At 41.7% G+C, this 24286-nt stretch overlaps 1 protein-coding gene across 1 annotated transcript in view; it reads right to left on the minus strand.

The window, feature by feature from the left end:
• LOC103366719 (thyroid hormone receptor alpha) overlaps nt 1-24286 on the minus strand; it is a 46497-nt gene that overhangs the window by 12246 nt on the left and 9965 nt on the right. The window contains exons 3-6 of the mRNA XM_008294524.1: nt 16153-16253; nt 13834-13981; nt 13344-13549; nt 618-764 (exon numbers count right to left, since the gene is read on the minus strand). Coding sequence (XP_008292746.1) covers nt 618-764; nt 13344-13549; nt 13834-13981; nt 16153-16253 — 602 coding nt within the window. The remainder of the gene's footprint in view (nt 1-617; nt 765-13343; nt 13550-13833; nt 13982-16152; nt 16254-24286) is intronic.

Raw genomic sequence — 24286 nt, forward strand, 5'->3', positions numbered from 1 at the left:
ATAATTAGTACTTTAGTTTTATTGTTGTAGAGCATCTTCTAAATGCTCTCTCTGTCTTTGCTGCTCTAACTTTGCTCCACTGTGGGATTAATAAAAGTCTTATCTTATCAAATAATGAGAAGCACTTTGCTTTCCCACAATGTGTGACCATAAAATTACACCCTTTAATGTAATTAAATCTGCAGAAATGTAATTATCTTTCAGATATTTGCTGCTGTGTTGAGTTTTTAAAATGTTTTTTTTTATGTTTTCTGGCGTCCTTGCTGCACGTGTTACAAAAAACGTCATTATTTAGCAGATATTTGTCATTATCTCAGTATTCCACCATTTATTTAACATATGTTTTTTCTAGCATTCTTGCTTTTCACAGCTTTTAGACCAGATCTTTTTCCTTCTACATGATGTCCAGACCTTAACGAGTCAGCGCTCAGCTCAGGAACACGTTAAACACGTGAAACCTGCTGGACATACGGCTCCTGGACCTCGAGCCGCTAATTCTACGAGACACTCCGACCTCCTAAATCACACGTTTCCTTCAGCGGGACACACGGAGGCTCGACAGAAGCCTGGCGTCGGCCGCCGGTTCGCTTTCACCTCCGTCTCGCTCCCACACTCACCTCCGAGAACATGGGCAGTTTTTTGGCAAAGTCGACGACGCGGGTGATGGCAGGAGTGATGATCTTGGTGAACTCGCTGAAGGCCTCCAGGTCCACCTTGTCTCCGTCTGACGTCGGGGAAACCGGAGACTGGCCGATTTTTTCTGGCTGCGAGGGGGAAGAAAAAAAAAAGTGGGATAATTAAAAAAAAAAAGTAGATCGCAGAAGAGCAGAAACAAAGTTTGACCTTAAGTTTCACATCAAATCGTGTAAGAAGATCCCAAACATCCAAGAAGAGATGCAACCATGAACCAATCAGATGTCAACCTTTTAAATCAATCAGCTACGACTACTTCACATGTACTCCTATAAACAAAAGGTACAAACATGATGAGAAAAAAGGAGCCAGACTTCAAGTAAATTACATTTTAAAACAACTTTTTGCTAATTCATTATTATTTTGTCTCAGCAACAGTCCAAATGGATTTGATTTCTAACCATAGATTTATAGTTTATTCATCACATTGGGGGAAATTGAAGCTAACCAGCAGCTCACACGCATTACATTAAAGAAAAATAAGGATAAAAACGTCAACAAGAACGTGCAAAACTTGCTGGTTGAGGAAATAAGGTGCTGGTATTTTTGATAAAGGTGCAACATTGCGGGTATTTAGAATAAAAAAAAGCTTAAGTACAGCATATAAACAACATAATAATAATAATAATATTAACAATAATAAGCATTTATGAGGGGCTTGTTGGGTTTTATTGCACACTTAAGTCCATATTATGGTTTTTATATTCTTACCAGATGCAACATTAGATCTAATAACTGTTTACCATTAAAATAACTGCAGTTTGAGTCATTTTCTAAGAAAAGGAGCCAAAATTCGGTGGTTCCAGCTACTTAAATGTGAATATTTCCTCGTTTCTTGAGCATCTTTGACGAAACGAGACATTCGATGGCGTCACCTCGTCATCTTTTCTGGCATTTTCTCGACCAAACAACGAACAGATTAACTTTCCGCGCCGCAGAGCTTCGTCGTCGTCGTTCCATCGTTAAGCCACGCCGTCAAACTGTTTCTCCACCGCCGTAAACACACACATAATTAATTTAGTTTCATTTGACTCGGTCCCACTGCTGGAAGAAAAAAAAACTCTCCTCAGCATCTGCTCCGTATTTAGCCACAGCTGCAAACGGTTCCAAGTTAATCTACTGTTTACTCCAGATCGAATAACGCCTGATAAAAACGACAGTTGTTTTAGGGAACGACTGAATCTTTTGATTGGAAAGAAAACAATTAACACGCGACAGACAAGTGACAAATGAACCCCAGAACCAGGAAGTGGCTTTGAATGGTGCGTCGCCTTAAAACCAAGTAAGTAAATAAATAAAAAAAATCAACAAAATTCAGCTGTTTATCGGAGCCAGAAGCTATAAAAACAGAAATAATTGTTGGATTTTTACCTTCCAGATGAATATTAAACAATCCATCCATGACATGCAACTCTATTAGAAAAAATTACCAACTCTCAGCTAAAAATCACGACATTTTGTCAAAATCTCTTTATTCTACGTGTTTCGTTTAAAAATTTGCCAAAAATACTTATTAGTTGCCCAAACTAGATTCTATAAAAAACAAAAAATTCTACATTTTTCATCAGAACTGTGAAGCTGTCAGTGACTCAGCTGCTACCAACCGTCACACGAGAACAATTCAAGGACTTTTCGGCTGAACTGCAGGATGTGTGCACAGAACAGACAGGAGACAAACATGGACACCAATATAAATTATTAAAATGTAAAATACCAATAGTGGGTACAGCAAACCAGTGTTAGCAACAAATAGACAAACTATGTTGATCAGGGATGTTATTTTCAAAAATTTTAACTTGTGTTTATTAAGGGTTGAAAATCTGTAAATATTTTGGTAATTTTAAAAAAAAGTTATTTAAAAGATTTTCCTTATTTTGTTAAAATTGCACAAAAAATCTAATCAAAAAATCTTAATTTACAGTTTAATCATAAAAAAAACTGCTCAAAACAAGAAATAATGCCCACGTAAAAAATCTGTAGTTTCACAAAAAGTAATTTGTCATTTTAGATTTCAACAAAAAATTGTACTTAAAAAAAAACTATTTAAATCAGCAAAAAAAAAAAACAAACGACAACAACAACAACAACAAAAAAAACACTATTTAACAGCTATTTGGTGTTATTTGAAAGAAAAACATATTAATTATGTAAATTAAGGGTTTCAAAAATGGCAAATAATTAATTAATAAGTTTAAATCTCTGCTGTGTAGTGTTCACTCTCACGTTCAGTTTTATTGCATTTAAACCTGCTTAAAATATGATTATTAAACAAATACTTTCACCGTTTACTACAGTTTTTGAACGTGACAGTACAACAACAGCACATGTAGAGTCCAGCTGAATTGATTTTTTCTTCTTTATATAATTTATGACATCGTCCTTTTGTCATAGCACATAAAAGTCATTTTTAAATTCTCTCTTTTGCCGTTTGGATTGAGGTTCAGGACTTCATGCTGCAAAACGAGCCCACGAGAAGCCAAAGAAACTGCCTTAAGTCCAGAGGAATAAAGGAAAAAAACCCAACATAAAGCGTCAGACTGGTTTCTACGATTTACATCTTCACTGCACCGGCTCAGCGCCTCCGACGTCGGACGGCGCTGAGCGATAACATGTTGTTGATTTGGGCCTTTTCATGGGATTTATTTATAATAAGCAGTATAAAGAATATTGCCAGTTTTATTGAGAGTCCATATAACATGATAGAAGAGGAGCGAAGAGCTCATCTGAGCCGGATTGAATAATAAAAGAACAAAGAGCAGAGAGGTAGAACTCGACAGTAAACAACATTAAGAGAAGCCACAGTTCTTCGACTTAAAGAGCACAAAAGAATAAAACAAGATTACGGAGGAATCCATAAGACGGATGTGGAGCTCTGGGTAAGAAATAGTGGGAAATAAGAAGCAGTTTCAAAATGCTTTTTTTGCCCCTTCTTGCTCCCTTCCACAAAGTGCTCGCAAATTAAAAACCAATTTATCAGATAAGGACGGCAGGCTGAGCTCAGTGAAAGGAATGGGACATGTCACGGGCCTGATAGCGCCGACAGCAGCCGGCAACTGCACATCAGTAATACATATGTTTACGGAGTTGTGTGTGAATCGAGGTCGTGACTATGAAAAATAGTTTCACGCTCCGCCGGATAAAGCATGTGTCAAGGCCGCAGCCATTTATTCAGGCCGGGCTTCGGCTATAAATGGGACGAGATAAAAGTACAGGAATAATCACCTCACACAAGGAGGCATCGGTCTCAATGCGGAGCAGGAGAAGGATTGTGAATTAGCGCCAACGAAGGCGAGCAGATGAGGGCTGAGTAATTACGGAAAAATTAAATAACATCTTTGACGGAGCGTGGCCAACACAAAAGCCTTTATTGGTTGGAGGTCGCGTCTTCCTTTAAAGAAAAAGGGGGAACAGCTGAGGCTCATAGCTGCTGAACAGATGCCACCGTCTGCAGAGAACCACAAGACAAAGACCAGGCAGGTTTAGCTGTGGGTCAGGAGTCTCCAATTGTTTAAGGCTTTGGTTTGTTGGCGTTTTGAGATATCTGAGATTCGTTCACACAGTGAAGTCGTGTACAGAGTTGAAAAAAGACATCAACAGTCAACACGTGTCTTCACAACGACTATTTCTTCAGTTGGATGAAAACAAATCAGGACGGCAGCAGAAAAAGTCACAAACCAACACCGACCGAGCTATCTGCATCGGTTTTTATCTGCGTTTTGGGTGTACCGACCCTTTAAATGCAAGGTAGCAGCCAACCTTGAAAGTTTGCGGAGCACGAATCTCTCCAGGGAAGCATCTGTACAACTTTAAATGAAAAGAGTTTAACCTCCTTCACCCGGCGGCTGAGGCTCTGTATGGCCCCATTATGGAACCGCCACGGCCAGAAATGGGCGTTTCAACGTTTCTGTTCAATCACGCTGCAGCTCAGAAGTTTTAGAAACAGCTTTTAAGTGTCTCCTGACTCACCGCTACGAGCCCGTTGGAGTTTTTTGAATCTCAGTCTGTTTGCGGTGACGAGGACGGACGTATCTATCATATTTTATTGTATCTCACTTATTTAATAGAGCCCACGGTTGTTCATTCTTGCCTTCCGACTGTGGAACCGTTTGCCCAGTTTAGTGTGCATTTAATGACACAGCGTGGATTTTCCGCAGCCAATCAAAATGGCAAAAGATGTCGTCTCCGATGTCAGCGTTTGTCCACATGAAGAACAGCCCTGAGCAACTTCAGAGGAATCTGTGCTCGAACTACATTTTTCTACACATCGAAGAATCTGATCATTGTCAACAGCATTGAAGTGTTTTTTTAATTTTCTGCTCATGTTTCCTACATTGTTGCATCATCCCCTTTGTCACTGTAGGATTAATAAAGGGTTATCTTATCTTGTGTTTTAACCCTATTTATTTACCTTACAGTCACCTACATTTACATTATGTTATTTAATTCTAACGACAGTGCCGCAAATGATCTTAAGAGCCTCAATGGATGTCTCTTTTTGTAGAATCCTCCTCAGTTTCACCTGGCTGACAATGAGTCCCAAGTATTTCTGTTGTCGTTTGGTTTTCTTTAGACGGCGTGGTTAGGTTTAGAAACATATCACGCTTTGGTTATGGTTAGGCACCAGAATTACTCGGCTTGCAGTTGGAAAAATGTCATGGTTTGGGTTAAAGTACGAACTTTTCACTACGTATGTGAAGCATCTCCTTGATTGTTTGGTAGTAAACAAAGTTATTTTTAAACATATGTTGATTAGACAAATGTAATCTGACAGAAAATACCTTCAAAACGTATTTTAGTCGTATAAGAATGCAACTAAACGCCCTTAATTATGCACAACGTCACGCCTTGATGCAATTTAAATAATTTGGTCAAATAAACATTAAAAACTTGTAGAGTTGTCGTGAACTGGGAAATTAGCTACAGAGACCGAATGCATTTCCTGTACCAGACCGTATTCATGTTTATTTCTGTTGTAAGGTTGGATATTTTAACATTGTGCTCAATGGGGGATTGACTCACCTCTGAAGCCCGCCTCTAGTGGACACACGAGGAACTGCAGTTTCTGGCAGTTTATTGCAACCATAATAACGTAAGTATGGGAGTCGACTAAATATACATTGTTTTTCAGGTTCTTTTAAGACATTTTAAAGCAGAAATGTTCCATATTGCACCTTCAAAGGGGTTAACCATCGATACTAATCCCCGTACTACACGTGTCGCTCGTAGCTTGAGCTTTGATACCTCTACAGACTAGTTAATCCACAGTCAGTGCGTGGGGATTTGTTTGTGCTTCTCCACATCTCGAGGCCTTCGGGGGCTTCATATGTACGCTCTTATGGACTAATGTGCTTTTCCTGCAACTGTTATTGTTTGTTTATTAACTGCATAGCCATCTGGGTGACGGCGAGGGAAAACACTCGGCTATACCCGCAGAGCTGACGGGGGGATTATGTGTTTGCTGCCGTGCAGACTGGTCGGCTCGGGCGCCTAAACAAGCTCCTAATGTGCGTTAAGCTCTCCTGAAACAAACCCCTTTTCCATCACGTATAGAAACGGCGAGTCCCAGCAGAAAGCACAAGATATCTGGACTCAAACCACAGTGCACTCGGGAAATTGGCTCCATTCAAGGGAGAAGGGGCGGAAAAAAAAAAAAAAAAAACGTTTTACTGCAGTCTCATCACTTATGTTGCCGAGCTTCAACTGTTGACCTTTTATCAGATGCATTAGTTCTGGGAAAGTTTGTTCCTACCGAGCTGGAGAAGACAAATTAGATTCACATATGGTTTTAAATTAGCTGTTAAAAACGGATGGTTTCACCTCAGCGCTATGAAATGATGATTTTTTTTTTTTATGTGCATAAAATACATACATGCCTCTGACTCCCCAAAACCCACCGGCAGGTTTAAAACGTATGTTGTCTTATTTAAAAAAACAAAAAAAGACTAAAATACAGCATTTACCAGAGCCAGAAAGTCAAAAACCATCAGGAAAACGAATCAAATCTAAGCTTAAACTTGTTAAATTTCTTTGAATTTGCTTCTTATTGTTAATTTAACAGAAAAATAAAATAAAATCTGCGCTCAGAAGTCACATGACAAAAACGTGTTGACTTTTGGGCTGAACTGCAGGATGTGTTGGCTCACAAACTGTGTACAGAGAAGAAAATAGAAGATGCTTTCAGCAGTTTTTATGATTATAACCATCTCATACGGCACAAAGACGTCTTCTTTACTTCTAGTCGTGGTTGTTCTGTTTCCATGGAGGCGCAGGAGTTTATACTGCAGGGAAAAATGAGCCTAAAGATGTGACGGGAGCAAGAAACACCCAGAAAATACTCAGAGTGCTAAACGAATAAAGCGTCTACTTTGTTATGATGTGATTTGCTTTTACACGACTTCTCACAGAATATTATTGCAGAGTCACTGTGGAACGGCCTCGTCCACTCACTCATACTGTAAGGTGAGCTGTGGATCGATATTAACGACTCACAGGCTTCTTTGCAAGGTGCTGAGGTTTCTGGCTTTCAAGCTCAGCTTTAGTGCAAAAAACTTGAACTTTAAAGACACTTCATTCCTCATAAAACACTGATATCTGAACCTTGGGTTGTAAATACGATCCTGCACCTCTGTGGAAACATCAGAGCCGTGGCTAGAGGGAGAGAGAACTTTAAAATGCCAATACAATCCACAAAAAAATCATAAAACAGAAAAAACCAAAGACATTTTACGACTAATATTTTTATAACCTCTACAAGTTCAGTGTTTTTCACATTACTCTGCACTTTACAAAGACATTTCACCATGTTGAAGGTATCTTCCAATAACTTTTTGATAACTTGCTCCTCTATTTACTGTTTTTGGGCCTTGCTGCATTAATTTTATAGCTCAAGTGTGTTTTATTCTCCACTAACTTGTGCCATCTCTGCTCCGTGTAAACACAGCCTGAAGTCACGGATGTTTTTGGTCACATGACTGCTCGGTTGCACCGCGGCGAGCAGAATTTATATTTTTGGCATATTTATCACAATTTAAACTTTAAATTTGGTTAATTTTCTTGATTGAACTGCAAATCCCACACGATAGGTTCAAGGACTGTTGGAAAGCTGAAAATCTGCTGAATTTTTTGTTTTTACAGCTGCTGGCTTTGATAAATGATGCAAGTTTTGCAATTTCAAAAAAAGCAAAAAAAAGATAACGTGCCTTTCAGAACCACCTGCTGGTTTTGGGGTTCGGAGGGTTATGAAGTGCTGATATGAATCATCTGGTAGTAAAGTGTTCATGACAACATGATAAGATCACGTAATGAGTGCAAACCTGCAGGTGCGTGTATGTAAGTTGAAAAAAACTGCCTGATGTTTGAAGCTCTGGGTGTCAACCAAAGCCATACGTCCGCTCTGTCCTGAACCGCTGTTGTTTCAGTGCAGCTGAGCTTCTGAGAACATTTTAAAGAATCCATCTGAGCTGTCTTATTTGGCTAATGTTGCCGAGGCCAACAGCTTAAAGTTCATGAGTTCGGGACCTATTTAAAAAAAAAAAAAAAAAAAAGGGGGTGGGGGAGATTTGTGAGAGTTGAAGTGCTGCCAGTAGGATTTATGCTTCACTTGGCCCGGAACACTGAATAAAAAACTTGGAACGGATGGTGTGGACTGACCTTTACTAGCTGGGTACCAGGAACTCAAGGATAGCTCCCTTCTGCATATTAGTAAATATGAGTGAACAATCTGGCGCTCCACGACTCGTACAGTCGAGTGTATCGTAATCATATTTTTACTGAAAGAAACGTCTGACAAAATATTTTTCATTGGGGTGAACTGACTCTTATTGCATTTGGAGACTTGGAGGCTTGTTTTTCTTCTTGCCCGAACACATTTACATTTTCGTGCAGACATAATAATCAAACCAATCAAAACTTTTCATGTATTTCGTGCGCGATTTTGGAATCGGTTCGCCTCCATATAACTCACACGCATCGGCCTTTTTCTTTTAGTTCAGAGGGGCTGTTGTGTCAAAGATGAGCTAATCGCCAAGAATTTCAATTTATTTGAAGAGAAACGGCTATAAAATAATAAGCGCCGCCGTGACCTCTGCACAGATGCGCCGATACGCGCACACACAGCTGCCGCCGCGACACAAAGCTGAACTGAATCTGCCCTCGTAAAAGCTGCTTCCAGACGCCTGACCGCCGAGTGTGAAAGAGAGAACACTGTGTAACCCAACGTCAGAAACCAGTGTGTTTGCCTGCAGATCTGAAGGCTTAGTCCCGCTAAGCCAAATAACACAATGGATAAGACACATGAGCGAAGCACGATTGGTTGTTTGTGGTTGCTGGCCTTAGTAACGGAGATAAATCTGACACACTGAGGCTTTTTTTTTTTTTTTTGCACCGAGAGACCATGATGTAAGCGTCAATATTATCTTTCGAATAGTTGCTGAGCAGGTACATTCACTCGTGGGAGCGTTTGACTGAATATGTTTTTTTTTTCAGAAACACGACGTCGTCTGCGCGGAGGCCTGATTTACAGTCGGAGCACAAGCCTTGGTATCCTTTCAACATTTCAAGTGTCTTCTTGAATCCAGAGCTCTCAGGGCTTTTAGCTTTTAGCAAGCAGCACAATGGCTTCCTGTCAAGCCAAGGGGCCGTATATCTCACGGACCAGGCTAATGATATCATAGATGCATGCGGATCAAAGTGCAGGTGAAGACGTTCGTGTCGTATAAACCCTCCACTGGAGCCTTAATACTCTCAGTTTTGTTCATCACAAAGCGCTTCACTCGTGGGTTTGTCTGATTCGCTGGACTTGGGGTATAAGTCTGCCACTTCCATTATCCGTTTCCCCTTTGCTCTGAGAAAACAACAACCTCAGAGCAGCAGCTACATGAAACATTACTTTTTTAAAAATTTTGGTCATGATTTGGATGGTGCAGTGAGGCAGGGCTGCACGGTTCTTCCAGTTAATTAGGCATTTTAATGACAGCGCTCCAGTCTCTGCACGCAAATATGCATGAAACAGTTCATTTTACAGTACGACCGTCTAGCGCAGGGGTGTCCAATCCTGGTCCTGGAGGGCCACAGTCCTGCATCTTCCCTCTTCCAACACACCTGATTCACATGATCCGGATCGTTATCAGGCTTCTGCAGAGCTTGATGATGAGCTGATAATTTGAATCAGGTGTGTTGGAAGAGGGGAACATCTATAACATGCAGGACTGTGGCCCTCCAGGACCAGGATTGGACACCCCTGGTCAAGCGTCCTAAGCGACGCACTACCCAAGAACACTTTGACGGGTTCTAGAAGTACTAACAAAGACTTTCCCCCCCGACAGCAAACGACAAACTCATGAGTTTGCTGTTTGTTGGTGACGTTTATCTTCAGGTATTTTCTTATTAACACATATAGTGTCCAAACTCCAACACAAAGAACAGTGTAGTTGGTGGAAAACAACCCTACGAGGTTGGATTCCTCCTCTGCATGCACCAATGAAGGTTTTCTCTAAAACTGAAGTTGGCTGTTGAGGCTTTGTAGGCAGTACAGTAGCCGACATCTCCATTCCTGTGATTGGTTATAGGAGCTGTACTGATTTAACCCTTCAGCTGCTGACTGATAATTGTTGTTGTCTAACCAATGTGGTGGACCACAGTAGGTCGCAATAACCGGCTAAAAAATTACAACTTAACCTGCCAAATAGTAGTTTTGCTTCTAAAATACTACAAATATTAGCACTTACTCAGATCATGATTGAGTCTTTCAGCAATTCTGATTTATACAAAATCGCTTGAGGGCAGTTATGTAAAGTAACTGAGTAGATTTACTAATTTAGTTCACTTAAGGACAATTTGGGGGTACTTGTACTTCACTTGAGTAATCCATTTTCTGCTGTTTTTATACTTTACTACAAGTCAGGAGCAAATATTGTAATTTTGCACATTTATTTGATGCATTTAATGAGTTATTATTTTGCATTATTTAGATTATTGATGCAAAACTTGATCAGTGAATAAATGATGAACATTGTTAAGTCCTGCAGTGACGCCTTAACATTAGATTCAGATAAAACTACACAGCAGGAAATGTTCAAATCAGCTGCACTTTTACCAGCTTAATAATTATAATCCAGTTATAAAAATATACATTACTCCTGAATGTGGAATTCTTCTCCTTTTAGCGCTTTAAGTATGTGTTGCTGCTAATACTTTTATCCTGAGTAATCTGAGTAAAAAAGCAGGATTTCTACTTGTAGCCGAGTATTTCTACTCTCTGGTGTTGCTGCTTGCATTTGAACATCTGAGCACTTCTTCCACCGCTGGGGACTGTGTGACCAATCAAAGGAGAGGATTTATCAGCCGCCGTCCAGCCTCCAAAGTCTCAAAAGCCGACTTCACGAGCGAGCGAGCGTCGAGCGGCCGTCACAGTCCGATGCTCGTGGGACCACATTTGTGCACGCAGAGTAGAAACGCTCCCTCGCCAGGATGATTTCCAACTCGTGGACGCTCAGATCATGTGTCTGGTTTCAATGCGGACGGGTTCGAGGGGGGACTAATTAAACTCCACAGAATTGAGCGTAACAAACTGCCTCCACTTTCTGCCGCCTGACCTTTGAGGGAGCTCGAGCCGGCGTATCATTTCCCAAAGTCATCCTTAAGTGAGGAGGCATCGCTTGCGTGCCGAAGTGCAGCGTGTGAGACACAGTGTCGCTGTTTTATAGCAGCGCTCCCCATAGGGCGGAATAGGCTCATCCTGGTTGGCTTAGCATGTAAATTTAGATATTCAGGGTTCAGTGACTTCAGCCTCCAGAGCCCCGTTAGTGGGTGAAGCCTGTGTGAAATGGAACAGTTTATCCTTTTAGATGAACCCAGCTCTGGGCTATACAGTGCTTCACAGCAGCAGGGTGGAGGGGGGGGGCTTCTCCTAGTGATAGGCTCGCTCTAATTTGGAGTGTTGACAAAAAATACGCTTCCTAACTCTAATGCTAACCATCCACCTACTCGCCGTTAATCCGAAACCTGAGGAAGCGATCTCGCTGCACTCCGGCGAAAAAGCACAATGCGGCGGGTTTCAAATATGTCTTTCTCTTTAAGGAAATTCTTCCACTTGAAGCTTTCTCAGCTGCGTAATCCCCACATGGCCCCCTTCCCATCCCACCCGGCCACTTCCCTTCATAACACGCTGACCACAAATGCTTTTAAACGCTCCCCAAATGAGCCCCTCACACCCCCCTGGCATCGTTCTTTTTTTGCTTTTATTAACCTAGAATCATCAACAAGTGTTTAAAACTGTATCTCGGCCAAAACATGAGGTCAGAGGAAGCCTGATACGAGGCAGGGACCCCCCGACAGGCCTGTCCAGAATGAATGTGAGCACCAGCACAGCGGGAGAACAGCGAGACACTCAGCCTGCCAACTTGCAGATGAGCGCTCATGACTGAGGATTTGCTTCGGCTGAGATAAGGTTGGATGGAGCTTACAGAAAGCAGATGGGCAAAATAGAAGGGAGACGCGAGAGGAGGAAACAAAGAAATGAAGACGGGGAAGAGATTAAAGCGAAAAAAAACGGAAGAGTCGTGGTGTAAATGAAAACTACGAGGGGAATTAGGTGTGGTTAAGAGCCCAGAAGGATTAAGATGAATAAGAAAAACACGAAATTCTGGAGAGGAATAAGGACGGAGGGTAAGAGACACCAGGGAGCGTAAAGTCATGTGAGCGAGATAAAACCGAACCCCCCCATTTACAACTTTAGCACGCATGTTTGTTTGAAAACGCTAAGGCTGCACTAGAGAATTTACAGTGTGAAATTACTTGTGGCAGATGTGTTTGTTGAGCGTTTTACTGCCTTAAAAGGTTACGGCAAAGTCAACCCATCAACGTATTGTCTGCCGCTCGAAAATAAAGTCAGAGTGGCATAAATTTATTCTATCCTCTGATCTGCCTTCTTGTTCTTATTTATTGCCTTTGCATTGTGTTGCGTGTCACAAATGTAAGAGATCATGGCACTTCTGTACATCTGGCATCTCTTATTTTTGCAGTTCCTTCAAATCTGTTGCGCTACGACGCACTCGGCAAAATTAAAGCTGTGGAAGACTTGAGACGACTCTAAATTCCCATTTAACCATGTGAACAACGTGTCACTTCGAGGGATTGTTTTTGCTCTTTCTGCAATGACATATGGCTCCCAGTGCTCCAGTAACAATTAACCATTGTGTAAAAACATTAAGGACACTTTAGGATGACAACTGAATCTTCTGAACTGTGTCAAAACAGTCTGATTGCATTTCAAGTCGCAGGGAGCTAAATCTTGCAAGAATGGCGTGAAAACTGTGGTGTTGTGGCCAAAAAAAACTATACCTACCGACACACCGCCTCAGGAGGTAGAACTAAAACTCTACCTCGACTGATTTACACTGAACAACCAGGTAAATATTAAAGAAAACAGCATGCTTCTGGTGAGTCCATTTCGGAGCTCGTCCACTGTTGTTTCTTCTGCTGGTGGTAGCCATAGACCACCTCTAATCGCCAGAGACATTGAATCACCTTGAACTTCTTGATCAGCTCTCATAATGTCAGAGGACAACAACAACACTACACTTATTTCCCCTAATACACCCGACCGCACATCACGTTGCCCCGTTTCCCCGCCTCCCCGCCTCCCGTCTTACCAGGAATTTGCGCTTCTGTTTCCACTGTGAGCCCTGAGCATTGGTGTGTCGATGGGCCTCCGTCACCAGGCGGATTAGGTCCCACTCTGTCCCGGTGGGCTCTGGACGGCTCTGGAGGGTTTTCACCATTTCCTCCTTCTTGCGTCGCTCCCTGTTCTCCTCAATCAGGCGCCGTTTAGCCACCCGCTTCGAGTCATCCAGGACCACTGGGAGGAGGAAGGCACGCCGAAAGAGAGAGGATGCCAAGGAAAAGAGATGTGCCGTGAAGTTACAGCTTCTATATAAGCTCTCACCAAGCCTTCTTTGTTAATATTTGTGGAGCACTACTACGATGTCCTGAAGCTTTGTCTTATTAAAGATTAATATCACCAAATGCACCTCAAATACACAAAGCAAGTGAGACGAAAAGCTACCTGCACTGATGTGCTATCTTGCCCCTACACTTTCCTAATTCCCTTGCAGTGTATAAATGCGTCAGTAGGACACTCACAGTCCATGGCCATGCCCACTGCGATGCACTTCTTGAAGCGGCAGAGCTGACACTGGTTGCGGGTGATCTTGTCGATGATGCAGCAGCCATCGTACTTACAGGAGTAGGTGGGGTGGAGGTTCTTTTGAATGGTCCTACGAAAGAAACCCTGCAGGCAGACAGCGAGGCACAGAGACATGAATGGGATGTTACAGGCACAGAGAGAGAGAGAGTTGGTGATGTGTGCAGGGAAATGTTAAGAAACAAGAGGAGGGTGAATGAAAGTTGAAGAAAATAGCACAAGAAAAAAAAAAAGGAGAGTCTAGAGAGGCGGGATATAAATGCTGAGTCCCTGGCGTCATATTGTAGTTTGGTACAGAAAAAAAAAGGAGGAAGGCATCAGAATTGCTACGACTGCTGCTGCTGCTTCTTGCGTGCAGGAAAACTAATTTAGAAAAGACACGGTTCATCGAAAACTTGAGCAGATTTGCTTCGACTCGCTACGAAGTCGGAGGCAATTTGTAGTTTGTGCCCTCCCTTCAAGTGTCATTTACAACCAGGAAATTTGCGAATATAAGAGCCAATAAAAGTAATCAAGCTGCAACCATTAGCCCACGCCAGCACTGTAAAATATGCTGAATGGCTGCAACCAACTGCTGCCGACTTGAGTAACGCTTTGTGCCACTTGTGTTTGTTTCCGTGGCCCGAGTCGAGTCACGTGAGGAAACAGAGACACAAAGACCGGAGCCTCCAAACAGCAGCAGAGACTCTTAAACTGAGATGAAATGAGCGAGCGGATATAAAGTAAGCACATGAAATACTCCTATGCTTTTTGGGGGAACCGGCCTGCACTTTTGCTTTCAATAGAGAGTCACTTTAGGACTGTTTTAAGTGTGGGGAGGGTCAACAGCTTCAATGGGAGGAACTCATATGCACCAACATGCCTACATAGATGCACCAAAACATCAAACAGAGAGTCAGCTCTGCTAAGGATGCCGTTACTCTGCTATTGTTGTGCACACAGAAGGTTTTGAAAAGAAAAATCATCTTAAAAATGAAACAACCAACACAACACAACTAAAGCTGTCGTGTTTCACTTTCATTTCCAACTGAGAATTGTATCGGTGATGTTTTGGCTTGATACGCATCAACCCGATTCGCGTGCTTTATGCTTATATTTGCAATACATTTAAGTATGTATATTTTCTTTTTATTTTCTTTAAAAGGTTATAAACCTACATGAACTGTGATCACCTCAACAGTCAATAACTATAGAAGAGAAAACCCTGTCAAATTTGACAACTATAGCTTTACAGATAGTTGTTTGCAGCTATAATAATGCGAAATGTATGTTCAAAATCTTGCATATTTATCAGCACAATCATTGCTGGAAGGCAAAAATGTAGATGTAAGACAAAGAAACTGCAGCTGGAAGTAACTTAATAGCTATAAAATGTGATGTAATATTAGTGAATAATGTTTAGCAAAGTGAAGACGCATTTGCACGCAAAAGGCTATTAAAATATTATTATTTAGCATAAATCAAATGTATTTAAATGATGCTAATTTCATTAAAAGTGTCCCAATCACTGAGTTTAAAAATTAGAGCTAAAGTTAATTCACTCTTTCGAATGAATCCCATTGATTTTTCTGCTTTGCTGTTTACGTTTGGGAGCTTTGACAACTTGAAGTTACAGTGTGTCCCTGTAAACTGATATTTTAATTTCAGCGAAAAACTGCACACAAATAAAGACTGAAACAATTAAATAACAGCAAGTTTAAGTCATGTTTTTTATGTTAACAGGAAAAACATTTAAGTTGAAAAAATGTCCTTAGAATGAGTCTCCAGCTTTGCTTATATCAGAGGAATCACATGATTTAAGTGCATCGAGCTTAAAATAGCTGCATTAAAATTACTTGTTGACTTAATTTGGACAAACATAATTCAAGTGAAGCAAGAGAATTATTAAAATTGGCCTTTCTCCGTGTACCCTACATAGCGTGACTACAATCCCCTCAGTGAGACATGACATGAGGAACAAACATATGAATAGAAGGAGACTCATCACACAACACACTGACAGCCAGGAAGACAAATGATGCAAGGCTGAGCGTTGATGCGACAGCGATGCGTCCATGACCTTGGCATGTGCTCGTGTATATATATGTGCTCGCTTTGAAGCATGCGACCGCCTCCGAGTGTGCGCGTGCATGAGTGTGCGTCACATATATAAGGGTGCACGTCGAGGCAGTTGACCTCAGAGGCCTCGCATCGAGCTTTCCTGGCAGATATTATGTGGGTTATGAACCCGGCGTGTGTTTTGCTGTGCATGCACGTACCTTGCAGCCCTCGCAGGTAATGCAGCGGTAGTGGTAACCTGTGGCCTTGTCGCCACACACCACACATGGCTCATCCTTTTCGAGGTAGCTGGGTATGTACCCTGCAGGGGAAAGAAGCAGGGGAGAGAGAGACAAAGTTAGACAAGATGATGCACAACATGTTCTCAACAAGCCACACTGGTGTCCATCCCCTTCACACTATTCACCACGTCTAGATCATCCACTTTACCTTTGTCGTATAACCACTTGGCACCATTGTGTTTAAGGCCAATCATGGATTCTGCATCCCTGAGTGCAGATCAATGCAGGCTTTAAAAGCCGAAAGTGGATGTGCATGCGTCTCTATTCATACAACAATAGGTCTGCTGCACAGACGGTCATATCGAACACAGAGAAGCACACGGAGCTCCTGTGGATGTTTCTGAAAGGCTGCCTGTGACTTTGCACTTTTTACATGACACAGCGGCTGGTTACAGATTGGACCGGAGCGCCACGTGAATGATTATTGCTGAGATTTGCCGAGCACAGCCGGTGGAAATGGCACACAGCTTTACTTTTAAAGCACCTGGGGATGCAAATTTTGAACAATTTTCTAGACAAAGACTCGGCAGCTTTATTAATCAGTAATAGATTAATCAATTACACACTATGAACTCAGTGGACATCTTTCCATGTCCTAATGAAGCTGCTTTAAATACAGTCATCGTGTAAAAAACAAGTACTAGCTTGTAGTACTATCGTCATAGCGCACTTAAACTCACAAACAAAATGCAAAATCTGACCAGAAGACATTATTCGTCACAGGAGACTTGTCATGGTGGCTGTTTCCCACAATGCTCTCTGCTCGCCAACATGGCACTACAGCAGTCCGAGTGGCTGCTTTCTGAGGTCGCTACAGTATTAAAAGCTGAGAGACTCCACCTGGTGGATCAACCAGGTACTGCAGCTGATCCACAACACATCCGTGGACAAGCACATCCTTCTTCTTCTGCCTTTTTAATTCATACATTTTTAATCTAATAACTTATTGATGAAATTAACATTAGCATCTCTAATAGCATCTTTCCAAAACAAAGTTTTAATGTGCGGCACAAAGCAGACATTAAAATACCGCAGATAAAACCAAGTGGACACAACAGCAGATAAAACAATAATTAAAACTACTCATAATAATTAAAGAACAAAAGAAATAACCCCAATTTAAAGGAAGAAATAAGCACATTTCTGGACAATTCAGAATTTCCCACTGTGCTGTTGATAAAAGCATTAACATTCTTAAAGCACCCCGAAAGTCCAGAAGGTGCTGCTTAAATTACAACTCCCTAAATTATGCATTTTAAAGGTCTAGATGATGGAGAATCTCTTTAAAACAAGCATTCAGTTTGACAGGTTTTGGGCTGCACGTGGACATCTGCACGCCTTTAACCAACACCCTGATGATTTCCAATCTCTGAATGTAGAGCCATATCGAGTGAACAACAAAGGATCATGAGTGGAGGTGGTTTTTCTGAGTCCTTTTTGATATCGTGCTGCCTGAGCCTCCACTCTTAAATTAAACATACACCAGCTGGAATTCTCTCAACATCGTGTAGCCTACAGAGAAGGGCAGAGATTGAGATTTTAGTGAGAATGATCTTTCTCAAAGTTTATTTTCCACTGAAACAAGAGACTTTTTTTTTTTTTGCTGCAGGCTGTACCAAACAAGCAATTTCCCCTTGCGTCCGGAGGATATGATTTATAGGCCGGGGCGTCTCCGCAGCGCCACAATGCTTCATTTATAATGGTGTGTTTTGACACATTTTCACCAAAAAACTTGCAAGCTCCTGCGATTTGGATAATATTTGGATTAATTGCTGGGCTCTGCTGCAGTCAGTAGCTTTCTGACACTTTGCGACAACGACGCTCACTCCAACTGTATTTAAAGACAGACGCGACAGCCCCTAGACAAGCTGATTTCGCTGACCTGTAAAGTCCTGGGCTTCCTGCGCTTTAGTCGGCACACTGTGACACTGCTGCTGCTGCTGCTGGGTGTGGTCGTCGTGGGGGCAGCAGCCACATCCGTCACTGATGCTGGATGTTACTATTTTACTGCTAAACTTCACTGTCCAAGAGAAGGTGCTGACAACTGCACCTCAGGAGCGACTTCCGCCCCTTCAACGTAATTACTTCTCTCTAATTACGAGACCACCCATTTGTAATTACGCTCTAATTAATTGACAGGTCTCCTAATGGGCCAACTAACACCCTGCTCTAAGAGGTTTATATCGTAAGTAAGCTTGTAAACTTTGGCGCAATTAAGGCCTCCTGTTTTAAATTATAACCTGTTGAGAAACATACAATATGCAAGTTTTTCATTCCTAATTTATCTCTTTTATTTATTTAAATAGAGCAACCACCACATTTTGTAATTGAAGCAAACTGAATGTGTTAAAATGATCATAAGGGAGGTGGGTTACATAAAACTAAAAGTGCCGGCTGATCTAAATTTACAGTATTTGGATTGTTCTCCCTCCGTAATCTCCTTTATCTGTCCGCAGCCTTTCCTCCGCTTTAAACTTGGGAACAGAACAGTTTGTTCTTTTTCCATACTGCCTGAAACACCAGCGAGACGAAGGGAGTGAGCACGGAGACACAGGAAATAGCAGATTTCCAGACATTTCATGTGATATATGACGGCTGAGGAGCTGGGAGGCGAGGAGATGGTACAGCGCAAGTCACAGATAAATTCAGAGTGGCAGTTTAAGTCCAGAGACACACAAAGTGTATTAACTGCTCCTGGTAAATCTCCGCGCTCCGTACATAAACTACACATGTGTGATGTTCCGGTGACCTACGCGGCACTGGGTTGAAAAAAAATAACTTTCAGCCCTTGATGTGTTTAGATTCTTATCCGTCACGCAGCAACATCAGGGAAATTGGTCCCAAATTCACTCCGCAGCGCGATAAAGACCCCGACCATAAAGGAAGACGAACAGGGAGTCAAACAGACGGCGAGGCCCCCGGAGAGTCTTGGGTTACATGACGAGACAGAAGACACTGAGACAGCTTAATCCACACAAGAACTGTGGCAATTTCTCCAAGATGATTGGAACAATGTACCTGCCAAGAGCCCGGAAAAACTGTGCGCAAGTGTTTCTGGGAGGATTGGTGGCGTTTCAAAGGCCCCATATTGTGCCTCTTTTCAGGAAGATGATGAAAAGTCTCACGTGTCCACAGCTCAAAATGCCACAAAGATGGATTCATTTTTACCACGACCGACTGCATAACTCCAGCTCTAGAGTAACTTTTGTGGTATCTTTGGCTTTAAATGCAGCTGGATGCACGCTCGCTTCAAGAAGAAAACTCTCTCTGCATCTATGATTGAGCAGCACAGAGATAAATGGTTGCGTGAGACTTTCAAATAAGGTGGAATTCACAGCACAGTCTTTGCTTTTAAGTTGTGAGTATCATGAGTTTGCTCGACAACGTTACAGATATGAAATCAGTATTATAGCTGCAGAGTCACAGATTGGAAATACTTTAAAAGCAACAAGCCGCAGTTCATCTTCTGACCACAAAACAGAAAATTATGTAAATGAAAACAGCTTTTTTGGGGGGAATATTTAAATGCAGTTAACGTGAGCCCAGAGAGCAAGAGAGAAGTAAACAGATGGAGATACTGGCTGAATATTGGCTGAACAGACACACAACAGGTGACATTAAAAACAGAGTAACCCTTTCAAATTAAAGCTCCCACCACCTCTGAATGTCCTTAAGCTTTACAGAGCTCTGCCTTATGCGCGCACGATTAAAGCTAATGTTAGCCACATTAGCTGCACATCGCACTGTTAAGGATTCTCCAATTGCTGTGGTGACATTTTTATCAGAAATATAAGTAATTCAATGCACGTTTAGCCAGATGCTGGGAGTGCATGAAGACGAACATGTTCACTCTTGCACCCAACAGCAGAGCATTTGCTCATGACTGAGACATTTCAGAGTTAGCAAAAGAGGCTCTAAAAGGTAAATAAACTTGGCGGACTGTGAGGGGAAAGGTTCATACAAAGGTTCAGCTTTCAATAAATGTAATCCTTTAGTTCTTCAGATGTTGGGAGTGCATGAAGACTCTCGTGTTCCCTCCAACAGCAGAACATTTGGTGTGTTTTGTTAGCAGCTCAGACATTTTAGAGTTAGCAAAACAGGCTCTAAAAGGCAAATACATCTGGTTGGACTGTGAGGCAGCTACTCAATCCAGACATTGAAGGGAAGTTTCAAGTTTCAGCTTTCAGTAATTGTAAACCTTTAGTTCTGGGAGTGCATGAAGACTCTTGTGTTCACTCTTGCAACCAACAGCAGAACATTTGGTGAGACATTTAGGAGTTATAAACCTGAAAAAATAAAAAAATAAACCTGATGGACTGTGAGGCAGCTAAGGGGCAGGATTACACAACTTTTTTTTTTGTTTGACGACTATTGTTTGCTTATTGTCTACGCAGAAACTGAATAAAATCCTTACTGGCCTGTAAAGCTGGGAGGCCGTCTAGCTGAAGTGGGGCGTAGATGAATGGCAGTGGTAAGTGTCTTCGTATTTTAATAGCTTTTGTTTTACACTGCCAAGTTTTTAAGTCATTAAAGAAACCATAAAAAATGGATTTTCACCATATGGGACCTTTAAAGGCAAAGGGTGGTCCCAGCAAATTACAACTTCATATGGTGTTTTGTCCATTTAATGCAGTTTGCATGGAGTTAATTGATAAATAAAAGACTATTTACAGCTTTGCTTTTGGAACCTTCACTTTTAATGCTGGTGCTATATGCTTGCATGAGTGAACCAAGGCGTGGTGAGAGCTGTGACTGGCAGTGTCAGTTGGGCTCTGCCTCTTGGCCTCGTTACAGATTTTAGGCGAGGAGGGGGAGACGAGAAGAGGATGGTGGGAAAAAGAGAAGAAGAAAGAGGAGAGCGCCAAAGGGCCGCAAGTGACATTTCGTCAAAATTGATTTTTTATAATGGCGCGCAGAAGCTCTCGAGCTGTTTCTGTTGATAAAAAAAAAATCCATTACGAATTACAGTATAATGAGAATTTAGGTATACATGGAGGGAAAAAAAAACACTTGTGAAGTATAGAATGAAAGGCGCACAAGTGCTTTCGCTAATAGAAAGTATTGGACGAGAGAGAACGGAGAGAAGAAAACAATGGAGGACAACAAGAAAGCTAATATGGGGAGAATGCAGAAGGACTGGAGGTGGAAGAGGACATCAGAGAGGCATCATATAAGGAAAAGCTCCGTGGTGTTGGCAGCAGCAGGCGGATCTTCGAAGCCACTCTGCTGTTTGGAAGCCAAGCCCAAAATCAATACTGCTGCAGCGCTCTGGCTCCGGCTACCTGCCCCTCCCGACCGCGGCCCTGCAATACCTCCGCAAAATAAAAAAAAAAAAAAGGAAAGAAGTGGGTTTTTTTTTTGCGAATGTGGCTAAAGTCAAGATAAATATTTTGTCTTCGCGATTTTCCCGAAGCTAACAGCTGCCATTTCGTTTAATCGAAGCGTGCGGATCAGGGGGCGGCACGAATCGGGTCCCCGAAGGAGGCTTGGGATTGTATCTCCGAGGTCCTTACATGACAACAGCTCAGCGAGGTGACATTTGAGACTGTAAACACTGAGGACATTAGGGGACCATACTAACTAAACACAGGAGCCGAAACAACAGCTGTTACACAAAATCACGAGTGTCGTCTGCTTCTGCTGCTGCTGCTGTTTATTGTGCCTTCGCCGACACTTAAAGTCTATTCCAATAAAAACACATATGACTGGAAAAGGGGACCAAGCTTGAACTGAGGATTATTTAAAAGTCACTGTTTTATTTTTTTCCAAACAGCGGTCCAAATGAGCTGATTTCTTACCCATAAAACAGCCCATTTTATGCTTTCTAGGTTCTTGGCTTTCATTTAGAAGTGCAACAATTCATCTAGTAATAAAATAATAATCTCCACCATAAAATTAATTGCAGTTTGAGTATTTTCTTAAGGAAAAAAAATCCTCTTATTCTAGCTTCTTTGGTGTGATTATTTTCTGGTTTCTTTCCCCCACTGTGACAATAAACTGAGTATCTATAACACTGTTTGCTTTTTTTCACTATTTTCTGACATTTTAAGGCAAAACAACTAATCGATTAATCTCAGAAATAATCTTGATAGGAGCTCAAAAGAAACGGTTCAGACAGAGGATAACAAAAAGGTGTCGCTTGCTGCAAAGAAAAAAAAAAAAGGTGTATTTTGAACATTAATCCCCTTCACCCCAAAATCCACTGGCAGCTTTGAAAGGCATGTTGTCTGACAAAAAATAAATACATAAAAAAACCACAGAAATTACACGATTTATCAGAGCCTGAAGCTGTAAAAACAGAAATATTTGTTGGATTTTAAGCTTTCCGACAGTCCTCGAGCTGCTCATCTGTGACACGAGATTCAAGCTGCAAAATTAACCTAAACAACAACCAAACAACTACACGATCAGTCGGAAAAATAAACTGAACATCAACTGTCTGAACCCCAAAATCTAAAATAAAAAAAAAATCACAGAAATTACAATCTTTATCAGAGCTAGAAACTGTAAAAACTGAAATATTTGTTGGATTTAAAGCTTTCTGACAGTTATTGAACTACTCATCTGTGACACGTGGTTCTGTCTGGAAAATTATTTAAATCTTGAAATTTTTATATTTTATCAAACCTTATTCTACATGCCTGAATAAAAACTGACCAAAATTAAACTGTTTGCTGTGACTTTTTTCTGTAAAAAAAATCTAAAATTCTTTCCTCTTTTGTAGCTCAGCTTGGACCAACAGTAATACGACACAAACTCACAGACTTTTTTCAGCTGAACTGCAGGCTGTGTTTACAGAAGGAGACAAATACGGAAACACATTAAAATGTAAGTAATAAAATATCTACAGTGTGTAAATCTGATTTTTTTCCAGTATTAATACCACCTGTAGGCACTTGGTAATAAATGCTGTCCACGCTGATTTCAGGTTTTTTTCAATGTTTGTACAATAAAGGAAATTTTAAATTTGTTTTGTCTTTATTATAAAATATGGCATTATAATGTTGTCATACTTTGTAGAAGACATGTCAGAGTTCTCTGTGCTTCTAGTCGTGGCTGTGCTGTTTCCATTGAGGTGTTGGACTTTATATTGCAGTAAAAATGAACCTTCAGGACGGGAGCGAAAACACTCTGAAGCATGTAAACATATTCTAACGGAGCCAAAAAAATGAAGTTTTAAACCCGTAGCTGTGCAGAATAGAGGCTCTTTAAAGCATCCTACTGAGCGTTTGCGTTTTTGGCCTCCGCACTGACATAACATCACCTTCTAGGTTTGTTTTACCTCTTGCGTCTCGAGCAAACAGTTCCCCATTAACGCGTCCAGGGAACTCGACGCTGCGTTAGCACGGACTACATCTGCGGCGGCTTCCAGAGTCAACTCGAGGTCCGCTCTCCGACAGGAAAGTCATGACATCATTACAGTGTATATAATTCAGCCTCAGACGAGCGTGCCTTAAGACAGACATATTGTCATACTTTCCCAGTTCAAATGGACCATGGCAGGTAGAATACGGTGCAAGATTCCAGCAGCGATGCAGAGAGTCGGGCAGTAAGCCTGCCGGGAGGGGGAAACATGTGGAAAGGACTTTGCCTCCCACCGTATCTCCCTCAGCATCTCCGTCTTTACTCGCTCCTTTCAGCTCGGGGGATTTGGAGCTGTCACTCCAGCAATGAACTGCGCCCCCGACGCGAAAGCAGACAAAGCAGAAGGCTTTCGTTTAGCGGTGACAGATGCCAAGACGCTTCACTTTCACTCTTTGGACTTGACAAATCAAAGGCGCGGCGTACACGAGGCTGCGTGCGAATCCCGCGCCGCTAACTTCTGCGTAGTCACTCAGCTGCTTCCATTCACCGCGGCGAGACTGACAGCTCCTCTAAAGAAGACTCCAAAATATCCAAAAATATATCTGACAAGTCTAAACAAAACGCTGGGAGAGCAGATTTTTCAAAACGTACGTTCGTCTTCGTACGGAGGAGTGTTTGCAGCACAGGTGTGTTTCTGAAGGGCCTCGTTCACTCTTCAGGTCAGAGAGATGTTGACTTCTCAGCTGCC

This window comes from Stegastes partitus, unplaced genomic scaffold, assembly GCF_000690725.1.
Source record: "Stegastes partitus isolate 25-593 unplaced genomic scaffold, Stegastes_partitus-1.0.2 Scaffold969, whole genome shotgun sequence".
NCBI lineage: Eukaryota > Metazoa > Chordata > Actinopteri > Pomacentridae > Stegastes > Stegastes partitus.